General features: G+C 38.1%; 1 protein-coding gene across 1 annotated transcript in view; it reads right to left on the bottom strand.

Moving 5' to 3' along the window:
- Positions 1-421: 421 nt before the first annotated feature.
- NELL2 (neural EGFL like 2) overlaps positions 422-25412 on the bottom strand; it is a 136198-nt gene continuing 111207 nt past the window's right edge. The window contains exons 16-20 of the mRNA XM_005519293.3: positions 16442-16582; positions 7393-7586; positions 6229-6405; positions 3890-4114; positions 422-1225 (exon numbers count right to left, since the gene is read on the bottom strand). Coding sequence (XP_005519350.1) covers positions 1175-1225; positions 3890-4114; positions 6229-6405; positions 7393-7586; positions 16442-16582 — 788 coding nt within the window. The 3' untranslated portion in view covers positions 422-1174. The remainder of the gene's footprint in view (positions 1226-3889; positions 4115-6228; positions 6406-7392; positions 7587-16441; positions 16583-25412) is intronic.

The following is a 25412-nucleotide window of genomic DNA, read 5'->3' as shown; positions in this document are numbered from 1 at the left end:
TAAGATACTTCACACAAACAGCAAAAAACAGCTGCAGAGCTTAGGGAAGACAAACCAACCCCTGGCAGCTGGAGAGAGGAGGAATTTGGAGAAGATCCCCTGTAAATCTGAACAGATCCAAGTCACACACAAATGTTCTCTACTGACTCTGTGTGACAACACCCCGCTGGTACACAGGATCTGATCTTTAGGCATGTGAACTCGCTGTTTAATCCACTGCAATGACAAATTACTTACGTGTATCTTAACAAAGGTAAGACACGGTAGGCACAAGGCTGTGCTGGGCATGAGCTCCCACATGTAGAGGAGCTAGATGGGCAACACTTCACCTGTATTGTCCACATTCCCAGAATACTGGCAAAGAAGTAACAGTACACATGAAAATTAAGTTCTTGAAAAGGAAAGATGGTACAAACAGAAACTTAAGGTAAGAGAAATATTTATTTAAATTTGCACAAGAACGAGCTTATACTGAACAAAGTCAATCAAGAAATAATAGTAAGTGCAGTAAAACAAGGAAATATTGATGACTTTTCCCATCAGAAAACATTAAGAAGCCATGCCTGTGCATCACGGGTTTTCTTTTTTTTGGGGTTTTTTTTCTTGTTTTGTTTTTTTTGTTTTTTACAATAACTTCTATTTTTTTTTTTTCAGCGCACATACTGTACATATCACATCTTAGCTGCTAGGTTCATTATTCCTGAAGGCTTCATCCTTTTACTCAAACATCTGCTAAGTTCTGCAGTAAGCAATCAAACACGTTTGTGCAGTTCCAAATATGATTAGGTAAATCTGCTGCATCTGGTCAAGCGCTGGACTCTCAAAGCTTTGCAAGACCCTGTAAGAGCTCCTAGTTGATTTTTGATCTTGACATCATTATGTACAGCATTACAATGTGTCACTTTACACTAACCTAAACATTCTGCACAAGGATGCCAGACAGACAAATAGCCAGAAGACTTGGGCCTAACCTCATACAAAGGTTTACATCTGAGTTTGAGTCCCATAAATTTCACTCTGATTCAGGTAACCAAGTTCATCCCATATCTGCACTTCAGATAGACAAAACCAACCTAATTTTGTTTTAATTCTGAACAATTTTTGGTCTAAAGGTCTATTTCTGTGAAGGAAAATTCATTATGCAGAAACTGCTTGTGAGAGATAGTTGTTGGTGTCACAGTTCCTGAAGGCACTGTGGATCCACTGAGCAACAGACATGGCCATTCTAAAGGATGGAAAAACAGAAAGAAAAATTGAAACAATTTAAATTTTATACAAAACAAGTAAATTTAACAAGCTCAACTGTTTGCAAATACCCATCAGATTTGAACCTACAGACTTGTAAAATACAAAACATGCACAGACTTGGATCAGATTCACAACATTGTCCTCATGTCATTATGTTGCCCGAGGGAGCAGGTTATTATGATTCCTCTAATTGCTTGGCTTGTTGCGGTCTGTGTCCCAGAGCTACAACTCTCAAACTGAAAGAAGCTGGGATCAGTGGAAGGAATGCTCCCAACATAAAGGTATCAGGCATATGCTCAAATACATAAAGCTGTTGAACAAGACAAGGCACTTGGGAGTTTAATTCAGATCAGGCAGAAGGGATTCTGGGTTTCATTTAGCCCTGAATGCTTCAATTTCATTCATCCTGGTTGTAACACCAGCAAACATTAATCCATGAACTTTTTCCAAATAGTCCAGACATTCTTATGAGAATACTAAGGGCAATTAAAGGAACAGATTGCCTATGGACATCATTAAAATACGGCAGAAATCATTTCTGCATCTCTACTACTTCTTAAGTCTAATCCTCCAGTGCAAATAAAAAATGAGTATTATTTATAAATTAGTCCAAATACATCCAATTGACTAAACCAACAGGACTTATTAAAACCAAGGTCTGAATAATTCAAGCATTTTCTTTCACTCCTTCTGTTAAAGAAGGTTATAATCCTACTCTTCACCTTTTTTCCTTGGGATTAGAATTGTTTTTGTGGCTAAATATGCTTTAGCTGATGCCCAGGTTTCTAAATTCTTAAAGGATTTGTTTAAACCTATTTTGCTATAGCTTGTTTAGAGAGGCTTAGACTGGGGCTTTGACCTTCCCTGAGATGCTTTACAAGAGAGGAGTGGGGTGACCCAGGACGAAGGAGAAGGAGCACTATACTAGCTGGGCACACCACTACCCTGATCTGGAGGGAGTGGGCTGCTTGCAAGCAGAACTGCAATATTAAAATGCTGGCAATACGAGCAGATAGTGTATTTCAAAATGAACGCTGCTCTGTAAAGAGAATTGAACAAGATTTGGGCTTGTTTAGGGATGAAGTGGTTTTGTTAGGCAGAGTCACACCTGAGTCATTAAAATTATGGAGCTTGGCAGAGTTTCTGCTTTAATCCTCGCTATGTTCACAAGGCAGCAATGGATTTGATTAGTCTGTGTACGTGTTTACACTGAATACAAATTAGTCAATGCTTAAGGTTCAGTCTTTGCTTAACACAAAAGGCCAGATGGGAGGAGCACTTAGGTGGCCATGATCACAACTGATACATGCCTTCTGCACTGCCTCTGATTAGCAGCACAACAAGAGCACACTTCCCATCACTTAGCCTCAAATGTGCTTTAGGGAGGAACCACACACAATTTCTTTCACAGATGGGAACCAGATGCATAAGAACCTTAGCAACTTGCCTGAGCAAAAAAGTAACTTCTAGCATTGGAGCTGGTGTATTGCATCAGCTACAGACCCCAAAAAGTAGAGCTTTCTGCCTGCAAGCCTGTTTTAACATCCTCTTGGCAGCAGCTGGCTTTCTAACCATTAGCCAGTCTGTCAGATCACAGCATTTTCTTCTGTCCACTGACCCATTCTGCCATCAGGACAAATGCTGACACTTGCTTGGTGCATACCACTGCCCTTGAAAAAAGCACCATGCCTCGAGAGCAGCACCTATTGCACACTGTATTGAGTCAGGCAAAGTAGAGGAGGGAGCTGATGCCTGACCACACACAATTCTCACAGAAGAAGGTGTTGAAGATAGATTTTTTTTTATGAACACCTTTTCAAATAATTAATTGTACCATGTATTGGAGTTTGGGAAGCATCCTGCTTGGGAAGAACACAGAATAAAGCCCAAAATCAACTATGAATTTCAGTAATAACTAAAGAACTATGCATGAAACCTGCTCTCTCTCCTTGGCTGCTGTAGAAGCACATATTGTCACTATTCACTATTGGGTGGCAAAAGACACAATTCACTTCATGATCTTATTTTGAATAGAAACACTTAGGTTAAGCCCTTTTTCTTTTTCATCCTCAAAAAATGAAGCCAGAATTCACATATGCCCATAGCCATTAATTTTTCTCCTCAGACAATCAATTACTTTGAGTACAAAAAATGTTCTAAACATGTTAATTTTTAAGTACAAAAGCTATATAACCATATAACTAGTCCTCTTATTCTGAAAACTATTGCTATTTTCAAAAAGCAATTCAATCAGTTCCAGTAATACTATAGTATCACACTGAAAAATTTCTTGTGCAAAGTTTAGGCTTACCTAGCCAAACTTTCATGTTTCCAAGATAGCATGGAGCTTGGAGCTCCATGTTTAAACTCTAATTGAGCTATCCTGGTGGAAAAGCGTGTCCACAGCACTCTGCAGCATGGGCTGTTGTCCTGCTTCTGATCTGCTAGCACATCAAACCATGCTTCTAGCACTTGCAAGAGTACAGTTAACTGAGCTTAACACTTTTACTGTCATCTCTGCTGCTTTAAAACAAGCGTAGGCACCAACTGTTCACTGACCAGACTCAGTGCATGAATATTTATGTGCCACAGAACAAGCTGGGAAGAAGCATCTCAGCTTCATCTTTATAACCTTTATTACCTTGCACTGGCAGAGGGTGCACTCTGTGCCATGTTTAATCCACGAGGATCCAGTGAAGCGAATGACATTGGTCTCATCCAGACACGTTTTAGTGATGTCGTTGCGGATGGTGTCGGCTTGGCAGGGGTCAGTGACACAGCGAGGGCAGCACTCGTTCTCGGGGAGGATGCTGAATTCACAGTCCACCTCTGGGCATGGCAAGGGCCAGCAGTCAACTTCTCCTTGCTGTTTTCAGAAAGAACAAGATATTATTATTAGCTCTTATTTTGTTCCTCACCCATTCCTCTGAATCAGCATTATGGTTCCTAGCTGGCTACTTCTTCCCATCTGGTGCTGTTCAGAATTCAGCACAGAAAACACTGACATTCACTGACTGTGGGATGCACAGCAGATCAGGTGTTTTTTTCTGCATGCCATTCAGGAAGTATATTAGATTTAACTTAGCTCAGTACACTTTCCATCAAGCTGCAGCTGAAAAATCTCCATAAAATTATGCAGTACAGGATTGTGGCCTTTCCTTGTGAGACCCTGCTTCTGCAGAGGATATAAGTTGTAACACGATTGCAAAAGTGCCAAAATCTCCAGTTTCTTACTCACAATTTGGACTGTTGGCTTGCCATAGAAAGCCCTCAAATTTATCTCTGCCATGATGACAAATGCATTGGCTGGATTAAGGGTGTCAAGCCACCAGCAGCCCAGTGCAATGGGGAACACCAGCACATTTTCAATGAGAGGATCTCCACCCACTTACCATCCACTTGGGATACAGTTCCAAATTTTATCACACTTTCTGCATGATGGGTTTAGTACAGTCAGGGTAAAAAGAGGTCCAAGCAGAGACTTGTGCTGGGCTAGCATATCCTTAGGGGAAATTACTTTATGCCTGAACACAAATCTAAAGATGTTTAATGAATCATATCAGTTACTAGAAGCTGGAGTCAGCTTCCCTTCACTCTGGACAAAGGCCAAAGTTGCAGATCTATTGGTCAAAGACTTCACAGAAGTCAATAATGCACTTTTTTTTTTTTTTTTTTTGGAGCAGGTCAGTTTCTGACTTCCAATTTATTCAGAGTTCCAATTTATTCATTTGAGCACAGATTTAATAGTCTGGATTTAAGAGTGGCAAAAAGAACAGCATTTAGCCCTAGGAAATCAGTTTATTCACAAAAAATGTATCTAAGAGTTTGAGAATGAGGAGTGCACTATCTCCAAAGCAGAAGCTGAAAAAAAAATCACAGACACTTGTATTAGTTCCAAATTTCCTCCACTTGTTGCAGAAAGTATAGTGAAGTTAGTCTTATAAAAAATTCTCATCTAGATCTATTTTCTTCTTGAATTGTGTGATGGTAAGAATGACAGTGATCTTTTAACCCAGTCACTGATCTTGATACTTCAATCTATTTTTTGCAGTGATGGACAGTATAAGGAGTAGACAATACTTTGTCACTCCAAAAAATCCATGATCACTGAAAGAAGGCCAACATTTGCTACAGAAGATTTGCATCTTTGAAAAAAATAAACATCTATTGAGATCCTAAATTGCAGGTTGGTTATTTTTTCATTTTTAAGAAATTTAATGAAGTACATGGTAATTTATTTCATTGGATTTTAGCAGTGCTAACACTGAAACATAGTCTACAGGAATGAGCTTCTGGCTGTTATTCATGATACCCAGACAAGCCAAAGCTGCTACATGGACCAGCCTTTATATTTGGAGATAACTTCTGATAGTTGTTTTTATCCCGGGATTTTCTCTGTCGCAGACACTTCATGAGCAGCATTATGCAGAATACTTTTTGCTTAGACTCCAATGCCTAAGAGAAAGATACATGCCTAGGAAAAAGATGACAAGCTTTAACAGATGTGAGGTTTTTTCAAACTTCATTTCACTGTTTTGAAAAATGCAAAAAGTCTTATTATTTTTCTGTTACTCAAAATGTCTGAATGAATAAATAAGTTTTAGTTTACCAGCATCCTTGAAATTATCAGCTGTGATAACAAATACATATTTAGAATTTCCTTATAGAGCTCCATCAGTCTCTGAGTAAGTGAACACGAGTGTTGCTCTTTAGGTGCCATATCCAAATGACCTCCACTCTGCTGAAACCACCTTCATGATTAAGTAATTTATATTATGTCTATTGTGTCAAAACACATTTTTGACAGAAACTGTACAATACTGACAAAAATCCAGGAAAACCAGATTTTAATTATACATGTTCTTCAGGGAAAATTAAGTGGATGCTAATGCATGAAAATGAAACTATTCACAGATCAGCATATCTCATATAGTTTTTCCTTCCTGCATTTTTCTCTGCTGCTGTAATCAGGAACCTTACCAGACAGCGGCACTGCTGACAGTTCTGTATCCAGGAATCACCACTGTTATAGGAAAGCTCCCCACTCTGATGTAAACATTGACTGCTGAGCCTCGGGTCACACTCAGGACAGCAGAAGAGGTCAACAGTGGGATTTTGGCAGTCACAGACCATTCGCCGGCACATCACATATCCATTCTGATTTTAGAAGAGAGACACACAGCAATGGCAGAAATTTGCACAACTCTAGCCATACTCCAGCCAAAATTTTATTTATTACCGTGAGTCTAAGTCATTAGCAGCTCACAAGTTTTCCACTACACAGTTTCTTTGTCAAAATACAATTCAAACCAAGGCAGAAACCCTAATACACACTCAATAACAACCATAAAGTTCCCCTTTATCCACATCCTTCATTCAACCAATCTCAAGGCAGCTCTTTCCTGAGGTGGTGAAACCCAAGGCCTCTTTCCCAAGGGTTAGATTTTAATGGATTGCACTAAGTTTGTAATTCTCATATTACATGATATGTAATGCTTGATGAATCTTGCTTTAAATTTCACAGAATATCAGGGTTTCATTGAATACAAGATTGGAGAGTGTAGAGGAAGATCAACCCCTCTGTTCTGTAATTATTCACAGATAGGTGATCTGAAATTAAACCATGTGCATTAAAGTTGAGCTGCTGAAATGTTCAGGATATTGTCAGCAGTGCTTTGGTCCTTCATATCTGTCACCATTTAGCTTGGGACCAAACTTCCCACAGCAAACATTTGAGAAAGTTAAACTGAATTATTCTGCAGACACTGAACCTACTTCTATTTATAACCACCTGCTAGAGATACTGGCGTCAGTCTCCAGCCCCAGTAGGTGTCTAGACAGCTTATTTGCATGAAAATGCTGTTACTCCCACCCAGAGAACACAGGTGGCATCTCAGCTAATGAAAAAGTACTATCATCCTTCTCCCAGTATCATATAATAAACTTCCAATGAATATTTTACTCATGCAGATTGGAGAGAGAAGCTATCTTCAAAACCCTGTGCAATGTATGATTTTATTTCTGCAGCTCCACACATGCACCTCTGAGAAGACAGCTAAAACAGGAATTTCACTTGAATCCTGATGCTCTGCCCTTCATCCCTACCACCAACTTGCAGGTGCAGCTACTTCCATTTGTACTGACCTGGCACGAGCAGACAGAGCATCTGTCATTCTCCAGCACCCAAATCTGACCATTGTGCTTGATTTTGCCTTCATGGATACAGTCTCCTGTGCAGTTCTTGCCATGAGGACATCGACAGTCATAGCCACCATCCAAGTTAAAGCAAACGGTGTCATTGGCACAGCTGTGCCTTCCAGTTCCACATTCATCAATGTCTGCAAAAACACGCCAAGGAACGCTCTTAGACCACATTCAATTAACAAAAATGTTCTTGTGGCAGTCAATATAAATGATTCTTAGCCATTAAGGCCTTCAGCTGAAAATTAATTTGTACTTCACCAGAATGGGGAGAGCTTAAAAGTTCACAAAAAGTATTTTAAAAGTCACATCAGCTTTTTTTGATCATGTTTCGACCTGACGTTTTGAGTTTTGCTATAGGTATTCCTAAGTGGATGCTATTGAGTATGGTAGATAGAATGAAGAAACCACAAGAAACATGAGAGAAAGAATATTTCTTAGCTCCCTAAAGAGCCTTGGTTTGTGGTAACCATACATGAGACATGCTATGTGAGACAAGTTTGGAAATTTGTTCTTAAAAGCTTTTGCTGGTTCTGTGTAGCATATTTGAGTTCACTCGATGAGAATTTAATGTGAAAGGTGATGTCTGACCTGTAATCTCATTTAAGTATGCCTTAAATTTCATCATTTATTAGAATGTTAAAACTAGAATATTTTATATATTTAAGTTGCAGTGACAGCTATAGCTCTTGTGCCTAGAACAGAAAATAAAGAAAACAAATTCATGTCTCCAGTGAATAAAAATAAATGACTTTGAAACAAATAGATCCCAAAGAATTAAAAAGTCCTTTAAAGGCCTACTTCATCAAGGTACACACAAGTGTTTTGCAGACAAGCTAGCAGCACACACTACCTTTTAACAGAATAGTCTTTATTTAGCTTTTTTAGCTGTTCAAATGGAGAAAAATGATTGTGGAAATAAACTTCAAAGGGGCATGAAGTAAATGGATATATGCAATAAAAAGTGGAAAACAGAGTAAAGACTAGAACTACAGTGATTGTAAATATTGAGATATCGAGTTCAACTCTAAATACAATTTCTCAACAGTATGGTCCAAGTTCTTGATCAAAATTCATTAAAAAGTATTTTTGTTATAATTAAATGTCCACCAGAGGAATGAGATAAAATAAGCAATATGGTCATGCATGTATCTTTCAACACCAGCATAAAAATCAAATAAAAAAAACCACTCAGCTTTGGGTTCATCAATGGAAATGAAACCTCCAATCCACCTCAAGCACATTCAGTTTAAAGCAAAATAATTTAATTACCATTTCAATTCCAAGTGTGGCTATGGTCAAAAATCCAAAAAAGTTAATAAATTTCTATGAATATGAATTGGGATGAAAAACAGCAGGGAAATTATTAGAACTCCATTTTACAAATCATCAGCATTTTGGGTTTCCTCCAAATACTTTGTGCAGTAGTATCATCATAAAAAGAATTGCAAAATTACTAGGGCTTATGGGAAGATTGAGGGAAATATAATTTGAGAAAAAATGAAAAGACATGGATTGCTCATCTCTAAAAGAACATCAGCAAGAAGGGAAATAACCAAAAAAAAAATGAAAACTTCAAAGAAGACATGTTGAGAACTTTTTTCTCCGTATTGGCTAACACACGAGACAAGGGACAGTGAATGGAACTGAAAGACAACAAATTTATGCCTGATAAAAGGAAAGAACTTTTCATAAAATGCATAAACAAACTACAACACTCACTGCTACAGAATCCTAAGAGGCAAAGAACAGTTGCATAGCCAAAAGTGCATAAAGCTAGCAAGAATACTCAATTTTCTGTGCTAACAGATTTTGGGAGACAGATTACGTTTCATATATTAGGGCCCAGGGTTCACTTATTTATGTATCAGACAATCCAGAACAGGAAAATCATATCAGATCTCTACATCTTCTACCTCATTGCCCTCTGAGGCACCTGGAGGCAGTCACTGTTGTAACAGGGCAGAAGATAACTGGGACCATGAGCCTAATTCAGTGTGGCTGAGCAGCTGAACATCACTGGCACATCAGACAGGGAAACCCACCCCAACAGTCAGGGTACATAACCAGGGGTACAGGTGGCCCTGCAGAGCCTGTCCAGACTCTGAGCTTGAAGGTTTTCAGAAGAGTAGCTAACAGGAATGGTTTGAGTGATGCCAGTTAGGCCAGAGCAGAGGGATGGAAGAGCTGCTCTCTCCTTCCTATATTTTCTTTTAAATCCAGCTGGAAAGTAATATAATCTGGCAATTTAAAATTAAGGTATAGCTGTTCTTAAGTCATGCAATAACAAGAAAAGACACAAATTCTGTTTAAATATAATGATTCTGATTAACAGCAAATTATCTTTATTATCAAAGTAACTTTTAATAAATTACTTTCCAAAACTTTTATTGTTTAGAACATTCTTTTGTACATAACTTTCACACAGCTGTCATAAATTTAAAATGTCACTTCTCAGCAACCTAGATACTTAAAAGAAGGCAGACACACTTAATGAGATAACTGGATGAAATTCAGCTGTCATGTAAATAAGAAAGGTCTCCTTTAAACAACAAATAGCGATCCTATAAGCACTGACTCTGCTTTTGGCACTTATATACAAGTCTGTCTCACAATTTTCCCATGAGAAAAAGGCTTCTGAGGTTTATATTTTAACAGAGTTACAGTAACTGAAAATAATGGGGGTGTCATCATTGACTCTGGTATTGAGCTGAGCTTATCTGGCATTGAGAACTTCTGGAAATTCCCAATCTTGTTTTTTTCAGTTGTTTGATTCATGAAAATAAATATTCTGGATAGGGCAATTTAAATATCCCTAGTCACAGCAGGAGCTATTTACATTTTGATTCTAACCTAATCAGAAACAGCGGTGTGTTTATGATGCAGCAAGAGAAACACCAACTCTTCATGCATGAAACTCTCATCTGCATTATTCATCCACATCAAACTTCAGGCATTATCAGCTAAGAATTTGCACACAAATCATCCATACCAAGCAAAATTTTGTTCAATTTTTTTTTTACTTTCGACTTTTAATAGATGGTGAATCATGTTTCTGAAATTGTGTTTACAGCCATAATCAGCTGTGGACAAAGGACACTGGGTGCTGCATCTTTTGTGTTTGTAAAGGGAAGATGGAAAGGGTACAGATTGCATATTCCACTATATCCAGCCACAGAGCCATTTTATTGCTGTTTCCAATGCTGTTAACAGAACATACACACAAACAATCCCCACCCCCCTCCCAAAAGAAGCCAAAATAACCCCCGAAGAGTCCCCCCACAAACCACTGAAAAACAAATGGTTCACTTCAGGCTATTTACAACACACTGCTTAAGAATCCAGCAGCTTGAATGAGGCAGCAAAAAATGGTCAGGTTGTCAGAATGGAGACCTGTGCCAAGGGAGTTCCACAAGAATCTGTGCCAGAATGTGTGCTGCCCAATATACTTAGTCACCTGGAGAAATGGATGAACAGTGCAATGAGTAGCACTGTTGATAATAAAGTATTAAACCCAAATATTTAAAGTGAAATATAGAAGTATTGTGTGATATTGACTGAGCAAACAATAATATGTCAGATGAGATTCCATTGAAAATTGCATGGGGAAATAGCAGTTCAAAAATCATCAGTCTTTTGGATGTATTCTGAGAAGATCTTGGAATTACTGGAGATAGCTCTTAAAAAATAGCTGAATTATACAGACAAAAGCCTCACAAGTGGCAGATGCAAAAATTCATCATAAACTCACAAGGAACATAAACAAGGCACAATTAGAAAACAAACAAAAAACTGTGCACACCTTGCTAGGAAGTGACAAAAAGGCTCAGAGACCCGCAGTGATATATGTGATGGAAAGTCGCAGCTGTCTGTCCTCTGATGAACTCTAATAAAGTCCTAAAGGATCTGCCTGAGATCAGAATAATTCTGGTTTTGGTTAGGCTTTCATCTTTGTAAAGAAAAGATGAACATTTTTGTCACTGAGAAATATCAGAAGAGATGGTTTGGGAGGGTGGAGAGTTCCTCTGCTCTGAAGCAACTGAAGTTTCTCAGTTACCTTTGCTCTGAGGAATAGCACTAACTCAGCAAGGTGAAAGTACCAGCACACCTGAGTACTTTTTGCCTTAAGGCAAAAAAGGAAGGAGTGCATTTGCTAGGGAACCCAAGATTGTCTGAGAAGAAAGTTCTATTTCTGTTCTTTTCTGTCCTGAGTAGAACTATTGACTGGTGTAATCATTCTTCAAAGAGCAAGTGAATTGTAAATAATTTATTTGTGAGTTCATGTAAGCCACCCTGTGAGAGTGCTTACCAGATGTGGAAGATGAAGAGTTGAGACTTTAGATGCTGGTAACATCAGCTTGACAGAAATGTTGTTTCCCTATACAGTAAAAGTGTTCAAATTGCTGTATTACAAAATATAGTGGTCAAGTTTCTGTTTTATCAGTCCTTTCTTTTATAAAAAGACAAGAAACTCTGATCATTTTGTATCCTTCTCCCACTCCAGAATATTGAAATAGTAATGTGTCTCCATATCTGCCTTCTGTTTGGTGATGCTTAAGTTGGGCTCCCAATTTAATACTGAAGCTTTAATGCCTATAGTTCTATTCTAAGTCACTTTATTTACTGACCTTTAATTATCACGAATAAAAGCAAAAGGATTTTGATGGAGCTTTGGGAGTGCTAGTGAGGTTTCCTGCTGAAGAGTAGTGATTTTTTATCTCCTGTTTCCCTTAAATGCTATCAAAACCAAAACTTATGATAAACATTAAGTGTAGGACTCCAAACTGACAGTGGTTTTTCAATTCCAAGAAATTACTCATGTACTGTCATGTACTAGTTAAAATACTGGATGCAGTGTGAGATAAATTGAGACATCCTGACAGCCAGCAATTCTGCCTTCCAGATCCAGAGACATAGATGTTGGAGTGACTGTTTCGGACTTCACTCAGTCAGTCAGGCTGGGGAGCATACTGAGGCTTGTAATATGCCTCCATCCCTCATTATCCTGGATTGTTGAAAACAGACTTCAAGCCGAGCCTCAGCCTCTGTGCTCGCAGGCAGGCTGCTCTGTCACACAGAGAAGTAAGTGATTCTAATTCTGGAAGCAGGACAGTAGAAAAAAAAAATATAAGATACCTCAGAACAGAAAACCTAAACGGGAGTTCACATATGGATAAATCCTCACAACCAAAAAAGATTCTTTTATGAAGTGGGCATTCTGGATTTATCTATCCAAATCTTTTATTTGCATCTGTCTCATTTAAAGAATGCAGTACCTGCTGAGATTGAAGGTAAATTGATCTCATATTCTTCACTAACAACAGCTGGTACCTGACAGGTACTCTTGGTAAGTCCTAAGGGGCTGCCTTAATTAGGTGAGCTTTCTTTGGATCTGGATGTGTGCCAAATGTCCAACAACTGATGAGGCATAACCTGCACTATTCTGGTATGAACCCATATAGCCTACCTCTTCAGCTGATTATGGAAGCTTTGAGACATTGCAAAGGACAAATTCAAAGGAACCAGAATGTTACAAAGAACTGCAGGGCAAACATTAATGGGGCCTGAACTTTCTTATTTTAGGATTTTGCCCTGAGTTGTTCTAGTTTTTTTACTGCAATGGAGCCTGAGGATGCAATATCTGCTCCCTTAGCCCAGCTCTCTTTATGAAATGGTACATTAAGACACAACCTTCAGTACCAATAAGACAGTTTAAAGAAACTATAAAAAAAAGCTGTTGGGAACGAAGAGGAAGATACCAGTTAATATATCATACTGAATGCTATATTTTCATATCTAAAGTTTAAGACTTCCCAAAGCCATACAGTCTCAAGGACTACACAGCTGATATTTCACTTTTCCTGGAAATACAATGAGGCATAACATAATTATATTTCCAAGGGAAAAACAGCAAGTGCTGCTAAGAGGTTGAAGCCCTACAGCTGTATTTCCCATGATTTCTCTCAGCAATTTTTATAGACACCATAGGTCTACCTAGGGGTATAATGTGAAGCAAAACTATTAGCAAAGGGATCTCTAGGTCTTCCATTGCCTGTAGTTACAATAAAATAGGATTATGAATTTTTGCATTCAAGTACATTTGTCAAAATACTCAAAATTCTCAGTTGTGCCAAAGAGGCAGCAGTAGCCAAGGTCAATAGATGTGTAAAATAAGCAATTCAGTAAGTATTATTTCATTATCAAGCACTGACAAAGTCTAGTGTCACCAAGGAGCCCAGTTCTTGGGAGGACTATTTAGTGTGATGTCCTAAAAGGGGTAGGTGCAGCTTTGGAATTCTGTTAAAATAAGGCTTTTAAGGAAATGCTTCTGTGCATCTGTGATTTTAACACAGAGGTATTTCCATGTGGATTTTTAAAATCGGAGGCTTTGCTGAAGGAAACAAAGAACTCATTACACTATCGCTGAAATGCTCTATGTGGTATTATCAGCACATGTCCAGGGGACACAAACAGACCCAGATTTGAGAAAGAGAACATAGAACAATCAAGAAAGAAAGCCTAAATCCACACTTCCTTGGCTTTTACAGTTCTTTTCCTCTAAAAGAAGGAACTTACTTCAAAGCAACTAAAACTTATAAAAGATGAGTCAAGTCAAGCCTACTATGCACTCTATATAAAACACTACTTTGAAGTAGTTTGCATTGTTCCTTCTACAGCTCTGCAAGATGAAACATTTGCACAGGACAGAAAGTTTCAGAAGATGCTGGTCCTGGAAAGAGCTGAAAGGGAGAATTGGAGAACCGCGATTTGAAATTTGAGATTAGTATAGCCTGGAAGCTGCTGCCCTGTTAAAGTGACTGTCTAAAAGACCTTCCACCAACAGCTCAATCTAATCTCATCTAACCAGGGGTTACTGAAGAACTATCTAAAGCAATCCATTTTATTTTGTCTTTAAACCCAATAGGGAAATCTCTTACAGTGGGAAGATCTGACAGCAGAGAAGACGATTGCTTCTGCACTGCTGTGTTCTGCTACTGCAAGTTCAACTTTCTACACTGCAATGGATTTCAGGCTGTCACTTCACACCATTTCTGGTTGTATTTTGATCTGAGACAACATGTCACAAGCTCCAATCCAATAAAAAGTGATGTGGTAAAACTAACCAAATATCTAACCTTCCTCCCAATCACATCCAGGCTGGATGGGCTCCTGAGCAACCTGGTCTAGGGGGATGTGTCCCTGCCCAGGGGGTTGGAACTACGTGATCTTTAAGGTACCTTCCAATCCAAGCCCTTCTATGATTCTGTGATCTCAAGTTGCTAAGGATTCCAATGTTTGGAGCTGCAATCAATCAAACTGAAAGTGTTCCGCTGTTAGTCATTAGGTTTATCAGCAGTGAAGATAGTTTCCTGGCATCTGTGGTTTAATTCTAATTACTTGTTATCCTCTGTGTACGTTTAATAAAGAGCTGCTGGCTCTTTGTAGAAAAGGTCAAAACAGTCTAATAATTGCCACTCTGTATACATGTAGCAATCCTCACATTTCTTTTCCCTTGGCTTTTCATTTGTTTAGAAATTCCTGCTTAATTGATACTTGTTTGCACACATCTTAACACAGTCACTTTGCATCATATATCTCTCCTGAGACAAATCACTATCTTCAACTACGAGGCAAGTGTTATACTGACACTGAAGATAAAACTTGGGATATTGAGAATATTTCCATAAATGCCTGGCTGGAGTATTTATTTCCTGTACCATGAGTGATAGAAGTGCAATGTTATAATCACATGGACAGCTTATTCTTTGCACCTTCCTGTCCTAACTCCTGCCCAGCTAACACTGACATTTAGCTAGTTCTTGACAAAGAAAGCTCGACTTATGAAAGCAGTGGTTGCCTTAAATTGCTGATTCCTCCTGGGGATACAGGCTTTCAGCTGTGATGAAAATGTGTTGAAATTAAGTATTGATGATGGGTATACCAGAAAGGTCATTCTCACTCCTGGAGAACTGTCTGTGTGTCTGCCTTAAAGAAATTAATTCAAGTGCTTCCCTTTGGGACCAATGGAGCCCACCAATGTGAGTTTAAACAGCAATAAGAAAGCTTACACTGTGAGCACTGAATATTTCAGCAGTCAGAGAAACAAGGGAGAAAAGGTGATAATTTTGCCCTGAGAGTTCCACAGAAAGAAAAGAAAAAAAAAAAAAAGACTAGTTTGTTCTGTTATTTAAGAGCAGCATGAAATGTCTTAAGAGCGCTGAATTCCACACTAAGAGATCTGCTTCTGAAAAATAATTGTGTTCTTATCATTCTGCTGTTCCCTCTAACATCATTGATGAACACAGAAAACCTTTCAATCTTCTTGTCCCCCTTGTCACTCTCTTGTCCCCTACACCTCGTGCCAGCCCTGTGGCCACCGAGCTTCCTAGCTTGTAATGCAACCTGGCAAACTGCAGCCTTCTAGAAGCAGTTAGCCATTACACAGGAGAAACACCACACTCTTCACCAAGGTATAGGTAAGGGTCTCAGGGATGCATAATCATGATTTGCAATGGGAAATATTTTTATCATTAACTATTTCAGTGTACAAGGAAAACAAAGTGGAGGAAATGAGGTCTGGATTGAGGCCCATTTCTATGTACAAAGAATCTGACATATAAACAGATTACTGTGGAGTGACAGATTACAGTGCATGCTATCAGCCCATGGGAAATCACTTATGCAAGGGACAAGCACCGAAGCAGATGCAGAGCCAGAGAAACTGCATTTTAATCACAGTGCCTGACTTTACATATTATGTTAGTAAAGCACAGAAATGCTCTACTAATGCTGTACATTGTAGGAATATTCATACTTTGTATTCTTTTGCCTTTGATGATTATACTTATTTAGAGTAATTCTTTTGGGTCAAGGTTTAAATTTCACTGCAGTTTTCAAGCCAATGCTTGACCAGTACAATCTGAAACACTAGACATTTTCTGGACACTTTCATATGAACCATAACAGTACCCCAACTTTTTTAGACACTGACCTTCACAGGATTCTCCACTTGGTGAAAACATCCCATTGTCATGGTAGCCATCTCTGCATTCACAGTGGTACCACCCAGGAAGGTTAATGCAGTTGGCACGGCTGTCGCACTGAACAAAGCCATCCGAGCACTCATCAATGTCTGTTTATTTAGAAAAACAAAACAGGAAAAAATTCACACAGAGGAAATTGCTATATTCATCCAAGGAAAGAACAATATCCCTGGTGTTTCTGGGTTTCACAGAATTATTTTCATTGCTGACACTTGAATTTGCAGAATTTATTGAAGTTTTGAACTGTTTCTATACAAGTACTTGGGTAATGATTTTGGGCCTACCAGCAGCAGAGAATTTAGCAAACTCTTTAACAGATTGTTAAATTGGGATTAACAATCCAGATAATGGGTTGCTAATTCATTAGCAATTTGAATTGCTAATCCCAATTTACTGCCTACAAATTAACAACTCATTTTGTCACAATAAATGACAGGTAAACTGACATCTGTTTAAACTGCCCATAATTTGAAGAAAAGAATTAGCTCAGTTCATATAATAAGATGTTAAACCTTTGGGTAGTGCTGGCTGCCTGATAAAATAAAGATTTTTTTTTTCTAGGGGTATATAAAAATATTAAATATTTAGCCTGGTCCTTGCTTATGCTTTTGGTGACACCAACTTTGGGTTGGAAGGGCTTATCTATCCTGTGGAGTTGCTGTTGATTTATACCAGCACCTCTGAATCTCAGCATAGGTGACTGAAGGCTCATCTCTAATCATCAAAAAAAACAACTGGGTTTCGAAACAAATACTTAAATCATGAGGGTGGAACACAACACATTCTCCCTCTCCTGGAAGTTGCTTTGGAAAGTGTGTCTCTTAAATTAACAACTTCCACTACCTAAACTTTACAATAACAATTTATCATAGAATCGAATTTTGATACTCTCACTAGATGCAAAATCCACCAACGTATGTTCTAAAAACACCCAAACTCACAGATTTAGCAGAGATGCAGCGAATTTTGTGACATGTTCATTTCCAGTGCCTCCAGGTAGACAGTAAGCTGTACTAAAGAATAGGTCCCAGAGTATGAGTGCTGCCAACAGTTAGGGAATACCAGAAGTATGGAGCCAAGCAGGAGCTAAACTGAGTTGTTCCCTATCAGATTCATGCCTTATCACTATGTCTTATTCCAGAAGTAGCATACCTATCTGAGCATAAGCTGACTGAGAGGTGCTAGTAGAACCAACCAACACAAAGACATGTGCAAACTGCCTTCAGAAACAAAAAGCTCTAATCACCCTCCACCATGAGTTTGAACAATGAATAAACTCTCAGTGTACTGGCCACAGCTAGGATTCAACCTTTCTTTAAAGGCTGTATCTTTAAAACTAAGAACTGAAGTAACAGATTAAGACTCAAACTCTTGAAGTACATCAGCAGTTGACCTAGTATCCTCTAGAATGCAGATATGAAGGAGAGGTGTGATGTGACCAATGAGATACATGTGAAATATGTCAAAATTCTGCCCACAGTCCCTGCTTCCTCATGAACTTCTATGTCATTTACAATTTTCATAGGAGAAAGTGTAAACTGTCTAAGAAAAGAACCTGTGAGCTACAATAAAGTAATGAATCTCTTTTCTTAGAATAATAATGTGTGGCTAGATAGACATACTCTTGTCAAGTATTTTGTGAAAGCTTGTCAAACACAAACTTTATAAAACCCTGAGACTTCCTTATATGAGAACACTTTGTTCCACATTTGAAGGTAATAAAAATATTAGTGTGTAGGGGACACCTGCACAAACAGCAGTCACCCACATTTGCTTTTGAGTTGCATTTTTTTCAATACATGTCAGGGGGTATGTGGGATGTGCTCTGGGTATTTTATCTACATGCCATATAATTGTTTTAAAAATTTCTCTGGAATAACTGTACAACTGTTTCATGAGTGTTCTGGTTTTTAAAAGCTTTACAGATCCTTCAAAAAATCTCATTAGAAATTTTTGCTATGATGCATTAGTCTGATTTTCTATCAACAGTATCTCTAAACAGGCATCCCTGATGCGCATTATCAGTATTTATGATGATAACAATTACCAATATTCCTGCTGCAGTATTGTAGCAAGTGTATATTTTGCTGCTTTGTGCACCACAAATTAAGTCATAAGTCTCTATCGGTTTAAAACAGAATTTTCAACTCCACAATGAATTCCAAGATAACCATCTGAGTAGCTGTGCTGCAGGACTGAGAAATGCCAAACCTTTACAATCTTCCACTACTCAGTGTGCTTCTTTCTAAATCAGTATGAACTCTGGCCTTTTTCTTGTGAGCAGCCAGGAGCCAGTGGGACCTCAGAGATGTTTGAGAGATCAGAGGAAGATCAATGAAAATTATGTTACAGTAGTGAGAAAAGGTTGGCTTGCAGTCTGTGTCTTATCTACTGCTACTTGCTCGGAAAGCCACAGATTACTCGTGAAAAAGGAAAAGAAAAGAAGAAAGGGCTGCAAGCTGGCAGTTCTCTTACCACTGGGGAATATGCTGCCTGGCAGACAGCTGGCCAGGCAGAGCAGAAGCGACCACCCTAAACACTTGGGGTCACCTGGTCAGTGCAACAGAACTTGTTGGGCTTGGCTAAAGCTCAAACCCCAGAGAACCAATAGTGCATGTCCACTCAGAGCCTGAAAGAGAAGAGCTGCTGTAAAGACTTGATGTCACTCTTCATACTGGTTACTTAACATTGCATTAAGACACTGGATGGCATACTCTTCTTTGGGAAAGTGGAATGGATTTACTGGTGATGAGCTGGAGAAACAAGTGTTATTTAGGTCAAAGTAACAGATATGAAGTAAAGAAAGCCTGTGTTCCTCTCTTCAGAAGAATTTATCTGTGAATCTATAAGCCTTGTAAGTGTAAGCGCAGTATCGCACGCACAAGTGGAATGCATTCAGATGAACTCATTGATTATTCAGGAAAAACAAGCCGTGAATGCCACATCAGTATTGGTAAAGTGACAGTAAAAGCAGCTTCTCTGTATTTATTTCCAAACTCGCTGATGAATCTGTTACACAAGAAGTATTACTTCGGATTAAATGCTTTATCTGACATCAGTAAACAGAGAAACACATTCTTCTGGTTTTGTTATGACTGCATGCAAAGTTGGATGTTACATAAGAAAGCCTTCCATCGTAAGCATGTATGGAAGCATGCTGCAGGTCTTGAAGAGTGTCTTACTCCCCACAGATTGTTTGCCACTGCATTGGAACCATTGCTGCATCCATGCTACATAAGCCATTACTCCTTTCAGGATTTTGCAGCAAAGAAAAGAAAACTGAAACACTTCTTACCACTAGCTTTTTAGGCAACTAATACATTAAACACATGCCAGCAGTTTTCAGAATATAGATGTTCCTTACACAAAGAATTTTGTTTTAATTCTCACAGCTAATGCTGATTATTAATTCTAGTAGAAACATGCTCTGTAATGGAACAAAATATGACTGTTGCAACACTGTTAAACAAGAAAACGCAGCAGAAACGTGTCTTACAAAGCAAAAGCACCAATTTCACAGAAAATTTTCTTGACATTTGGATAAAAAGATTTCTGTTTTCAAACAGGCGTAGCATGGCTCAGGAAGTGCTGCAAAAGTATCTACAACTGAAATTATCTTATTAGTATGGGAAAAGCAGACAGAAATAATTTTCCCCTGTCCTATGGTGAAAGCTTCTTCGATGAATCACCTTGCAGCTGCTCAGTGAGAGGTATGAGCTGACAAGAGAAGAAAAAACTGATTGAAGTTTTGCTTGCCCAGTGGCTATGGTGTATCAGTGGGCTTTATGGAATATTAACAGTGATAATGAAGTCCTGTTTGATGCTGTACCAGGAAAGAACGGAAGATGAAATATTACTCTATAAAACAAGGTTAGCAAAAGGCTTTATATTTTCACTTATACCTGTCAGCCTTTCTTAATTCCATATTTTTTATCCATTTTTCAACTGAAAATTTTATTTTTTTTTTGCTGAGGCCTCGCTCTAATAAAGTAGACACATAATCAGAGGCATTTTGAAAGTAAGAGCTGTATATGCCTAGTTCCCCCTGACATGAAAAAGCCTTGCTTTCCCAAATACCTTCCTTATACCTCAGGATCACTCATTTCCTTAACCGTGGCAACAGTTTTAGCTATTATACCCTTTTCTCTTGGGAACACTGAGAAAACTCTGCTCCCTGAAGAGTAAAATAAGATCATTAGCAAATTATCCACTGGTACAAAAAGAAGAAAAAGAGAACTAGCTCTCTGATTCATATTATTAGAGAATTTCTGTATAATAAGTATTTCTGAAGACTGAAAGTGGTATAAAATTGCCAATTAGAAAGATAGCAGTTCTCTTTCATCCTGCAACAGGACCAAGCTCTAATGTAATCAAGCTGCACTCAACAAAAACCATGGTGTGGGGGAGGGGTTGCTACCATTTTATATTACTCATTTCAAGACTTAAATGTTAATCACCAAATCCTCCTCTTAGAAAAGCCTGCATTCACAAACTTAGAGAGACACAGAGCACAACACCTAAAATATTTTCTGTCATAAACTGCTTTAACCAGGTCAATACAAACCAAAGTCCTTGCTTGTCAAGAAGTCAACACCACAGATTGGGAGCTGTGAATACTTAGAACTTAGTTGTCTCCACACTGGAAGTTTTTCTGCAACAGAAAAAGTAGCTACGACTAGTTGGCTAGCTAAGACTGCCAATTAATAGAGACTCCCAACTGCAGTAATCTGTCCCAGTGCTAATTGGGTTTTATCACTGGAAATGGTCACAGAGATTAATGAGCGGACAGCTTCCAAAATGCTCAGTCACTCATGACTCAGGCCAAATTTGAGATCTCATTTCAATGGCAACAGCCTTTCCAGCCTAATGTTAACCTTCTGAGCCATCCACATCCCAACCCCATATACAGTATAAATAAAGTCCAAACAACTGAAGGAAATAATTTCAGAAACAGATTACTGAAGAAAGGTTTAGGAGACTTTGAAGCTGTTTAAAGAGATAAATCTTCAATGTTTGGGTTTTTTTCATGGGTACATTTGGAACAGTCAGACTCTGATATGCCTTTGCATATGTCAATACACTTTCAAGGATATTATGTCTGGCTTGTGTGTAAAAGGTCATGTTTCAACTATTCAGATTTGTGCTCAGATAACAGAATATACAGTAGGATTAAGATGATGTCTGGGTGATCTAATTTTAGTAAATACATATGGAAGAGGAAAATACCTTATTCAGTAAGACTAAATGAAAGTGCACTGTACTATGTGAAGAATTTGCTATCAATGACTCAGTTTTCTTGACTAGCCTTGAAAAGGATTAATCTCTACTGCAAATTTTAGAGTCCCATCTCTTGCATTTAAGAACCAAAAAGTGTCTGTGCTGATTTTCATGCAGCAACAGATTTCTGATATGATGATATTTGAGAAGACTCTCCTGTTCAACCAGACCTTTGATTTAAGATCTTATGCAAAAAACAGGTCAAGGTGAAGAAATGTAAGATCCTGAAAGAAGTTCAATATACTGGAGCTATCTTACTGTTAAAACAAAAGATCAGCTTTTGGGATTTCCATCCCACTACATTCTCATATACCATATGTATATAAATATCATAAAGAGGAATAAAACCCTCAAAACTATAGTGGCTAAGAAATCTGACATAATACCGGAAGATATCAGTTATACCAGAAAATCTAAATTGTTTGGGATGACTTTTAAATCTATTTTGTAAAGTTTGATCAGCTCCCTTTTTTTCCTAACACTGTGCCTGACTCCAAAAATAACTTTCTTGCTTTGTCAATCACAGTCCTAGAGCCTGATTTTGTTTACAGTCTCACTCTGATTTGTCATCTTCAAGGAACTCTTTAAATATATGATATCATATCTTGAGTACTAGGGCATTCTTTTCATTGTATGGGTTCTGACATCAAAGTTGTCTATTGTCTATGTCTATTCTAAAGCCTAGAATATTCTTGATTTGAATATAATTTCATCCCAACATTTTATTCAGTTACAAGTTTAAATCATAAAGTGCAAGATTACAGATGGCCCATGGGATGCAGCAAGGAGAGGAGTCATCCACAGTTCTATCCTACTATAACACAGTTCCATGAGCAAAAGAACTTTGTCAACACTGCACTAGAAATACCAGTTATCTCAGATACAGCTTTTAGAGAAGAGTGAAGACCATGGCACTTACTCTCCATGCTCCCTTGGATAATGAATTAGGCCCAATTTTTGGGGAAAAAAAAATAAAAAAAATATTTGGAATGTCCTTGGAGTTGCTGCTGCTATCTCAGCACCTCCTAGATCTAGTAGAACTTCTGGTTAAGTCATCTTATAATTGCTTTGACAGGTGGAGTCAGTGCTGCAGATGACATGTTCTTCACTAAAAATTTCCAACTGTCATGTTGCATGAAAAAATAGCTACAATTATAACAGGTCTTTTTTTTTTCCTTTTTAATCCCAGCAAGACCATGATTGCAGTTTATAAAGTACCCTGTCCATGGAAAACTAATTTAGTTACATTAATGAAAAGGAAGCAAAATGTGATTGAGAATGTAATACAGAATTATAGTTCATTAATTCTTCAAGTATGCAATTTTCCAGACTCCTGATCCCCCATTGATTTCTGCACACCCCCATAGGTCCTGCTAAATGCCAGCAAAAAGAAATTCAATCGTGTTGGTATTTCATGTGTGGCAGTGGCAGTGCTCCAAAATTAGATAGAAACATTATCAAAGGGAATTTTCCACTTACTGCTTCACCATGTGGCCCTGCTAACAATTCTTTGTTGTCAAAAACTGATCAATCACAGATCACACCAATAATTGAAACTATGCCTCCGATTGCACACCCAATATCATCAAAGGAAGGGGTATTTGGGGGCAATTGAAATTCAGAGCACCTAACTGGCCATGACGAACTAGGTGCATCCATGAATACTGTAAAATATTTTCAGTTCTATTGTTTAACACTGGTTATGCCAATCCTCATTAGAAAGGCTAATTAGGAGGAATTGGGCCTCTATTTGTAGCTGTTGATAGAGGTGGTTTTGCTTTCATTGTGTTTATCATTCTCAGTACAGCATCTCATGTTATCTGTAACACATGCTTGTTTCCTCATAAGCCCTATCTTGAAAACAAAAAGTACTTATTTTATCCAAGATTGCAAAACCACTTTTATACCTTGAAACACATTGACATACCAGTTTCAGGTACTTTGTATCATCTCAAAGTTACATCGCTCCATCTGCACATGAGAAACAGGACTAACACACTTGTGGCTAGCCGCTACAGATGGATAAGGGTTCTAAACAAAAGGGAACTAATTTGAAAAGAGAAGAGCTAGTTTTGCCAAATGTTACCTCTTTTCCAGTGGGCGTGAAGGAAGCCTTGCACAGTGTAGTGACAAAAGATCTTGAATTTCCTCAAGTGAGGAGTCAAGTCAGTCATAATCATGAGTTAGGATGTTTACATACATGAAAGACTGATGCAACCAGCATATTCTCAAATCAGCTCTGTTATGAATTGCAGTAAATTTCTAAGCATTTAGTTCAGAGCTAAGTCATGGAAAGGAAAAAAAGAGCCCTCAAAGCAACTCAAACGCAGTTTAAGGAACTAGGAATTGTTTTTGACACCCTGATTTGAGCTTGGTCTCCTGCTACAGCCCTCTACTCTTTGGCCAGGGTATAGTATATGTGTGCTAAAGTTTAAAACATTCTTATCTACATTTTCTTACCAGTGGCTTCTTACCAGGACTCTTAGTCCATAGATAAATAATTTGCACTGCTACTCCTGAACTGTCAAATCATGTAGAGATTGTACAAAATTTTGTGCTGAAGCACAAAAAAAGGAAAAAAAAAAACCCCCACACATCATTCTTTCATGCTACAGCTGACAACAACTCATCAAGAAAACAATAAATATTCTCAATATAAATATGAAAAAGCTGTAGAAGCAGCTTGAAACTAAATCACTATTCCTTTGCTTGGGCTATAAACATATCATTGGCATGGTATGTGCAGAGACTGCAGACATCCTCAAGTTGACAGCAAAAGGAAGAGCTCCACAGGGATACAGGACAATGATTGGCAGTGTTATAGATTTTAATTCCACTAATAGTTGAACAACTCATAATTCATGAGAGAGCTTACAGTGAGTGATGAAGGTCATCCCTATCTCCCTTATATAACAGAAGAAAATTCTATTATAATGCTGCCCAGCTGCATTATTCACATTCTATTTATAGCCCACTGTATTTTAAGAATGTAGCTGGAACTTTAGTTTTCATGTTTAATAGAGGACTTTTTTCCCCATTGCAAATAATAGCTAAATAGTGGATGCATTTTGATGTCTTTTACAAATAACAAGAAAATTCGGTCTCCTTGGAGCTCTTTTGTAGTATTCTCTCTTCCCTGGTTTCTTTCTCCCCCCTTTTTTTCTTTTTCCTTAAGGTGCTACATATAGGATTGTAGTTTTGCAACAAGCTAAAGAAAGATATAAGGAGAAAAAGATAAGTACCAGTACACGACTCTTCAGCAAAGAAAAAGTATTTTGTGTTTTAAAACCGATGACACTGAGGGAGGAAAGAAATTATATGTACCCAAGAAACTGTGTCAGGCAAGGAAAATGAAGAAAAAGACACAGAAGGATGAAGCTGCAAGGCATCTTTAGCTCTAAAACTGAAAGGATGAGGTAAGTAGGGTTCATGCCTACATCCAGAATGCACATTAAATTCATCATGGGCATTTTTTGCTTAAATTCTGTCAAATACTTTCTTTGTGAATAATTATAAATAAAAATGTAAAGCAAAGTAAAACAAGTAAACATTCCAAGCTTCTAAAGTCACCAGTCCTTGTCTCACTGCTATTTTTGAGCTTATTTTTCATATGAAAAAATTCAGGTGACAACAGGGAGAATG

Source organism: Pseudopodoces humilis, chromosome 5 (genome assembly GCF_049639895.1).
Source record: "Pseudopodoces humilis isolate 2021_Gansu_Grassland_sample_001 chromosome 5, ASM4963989v1, whole genome shotgun sequence".
Classification (NCBI taxonomy): Eukaryota; Metazoa; Chordata; class Aves; order Passeriformes; family Paridae; genus Pseudopodoces; species Pseudopodoces humilis.
Note: the sequence above shows the minus strand (reverse complement) of the source record. Positions and strands in the feature narration are given on the sequence as shown.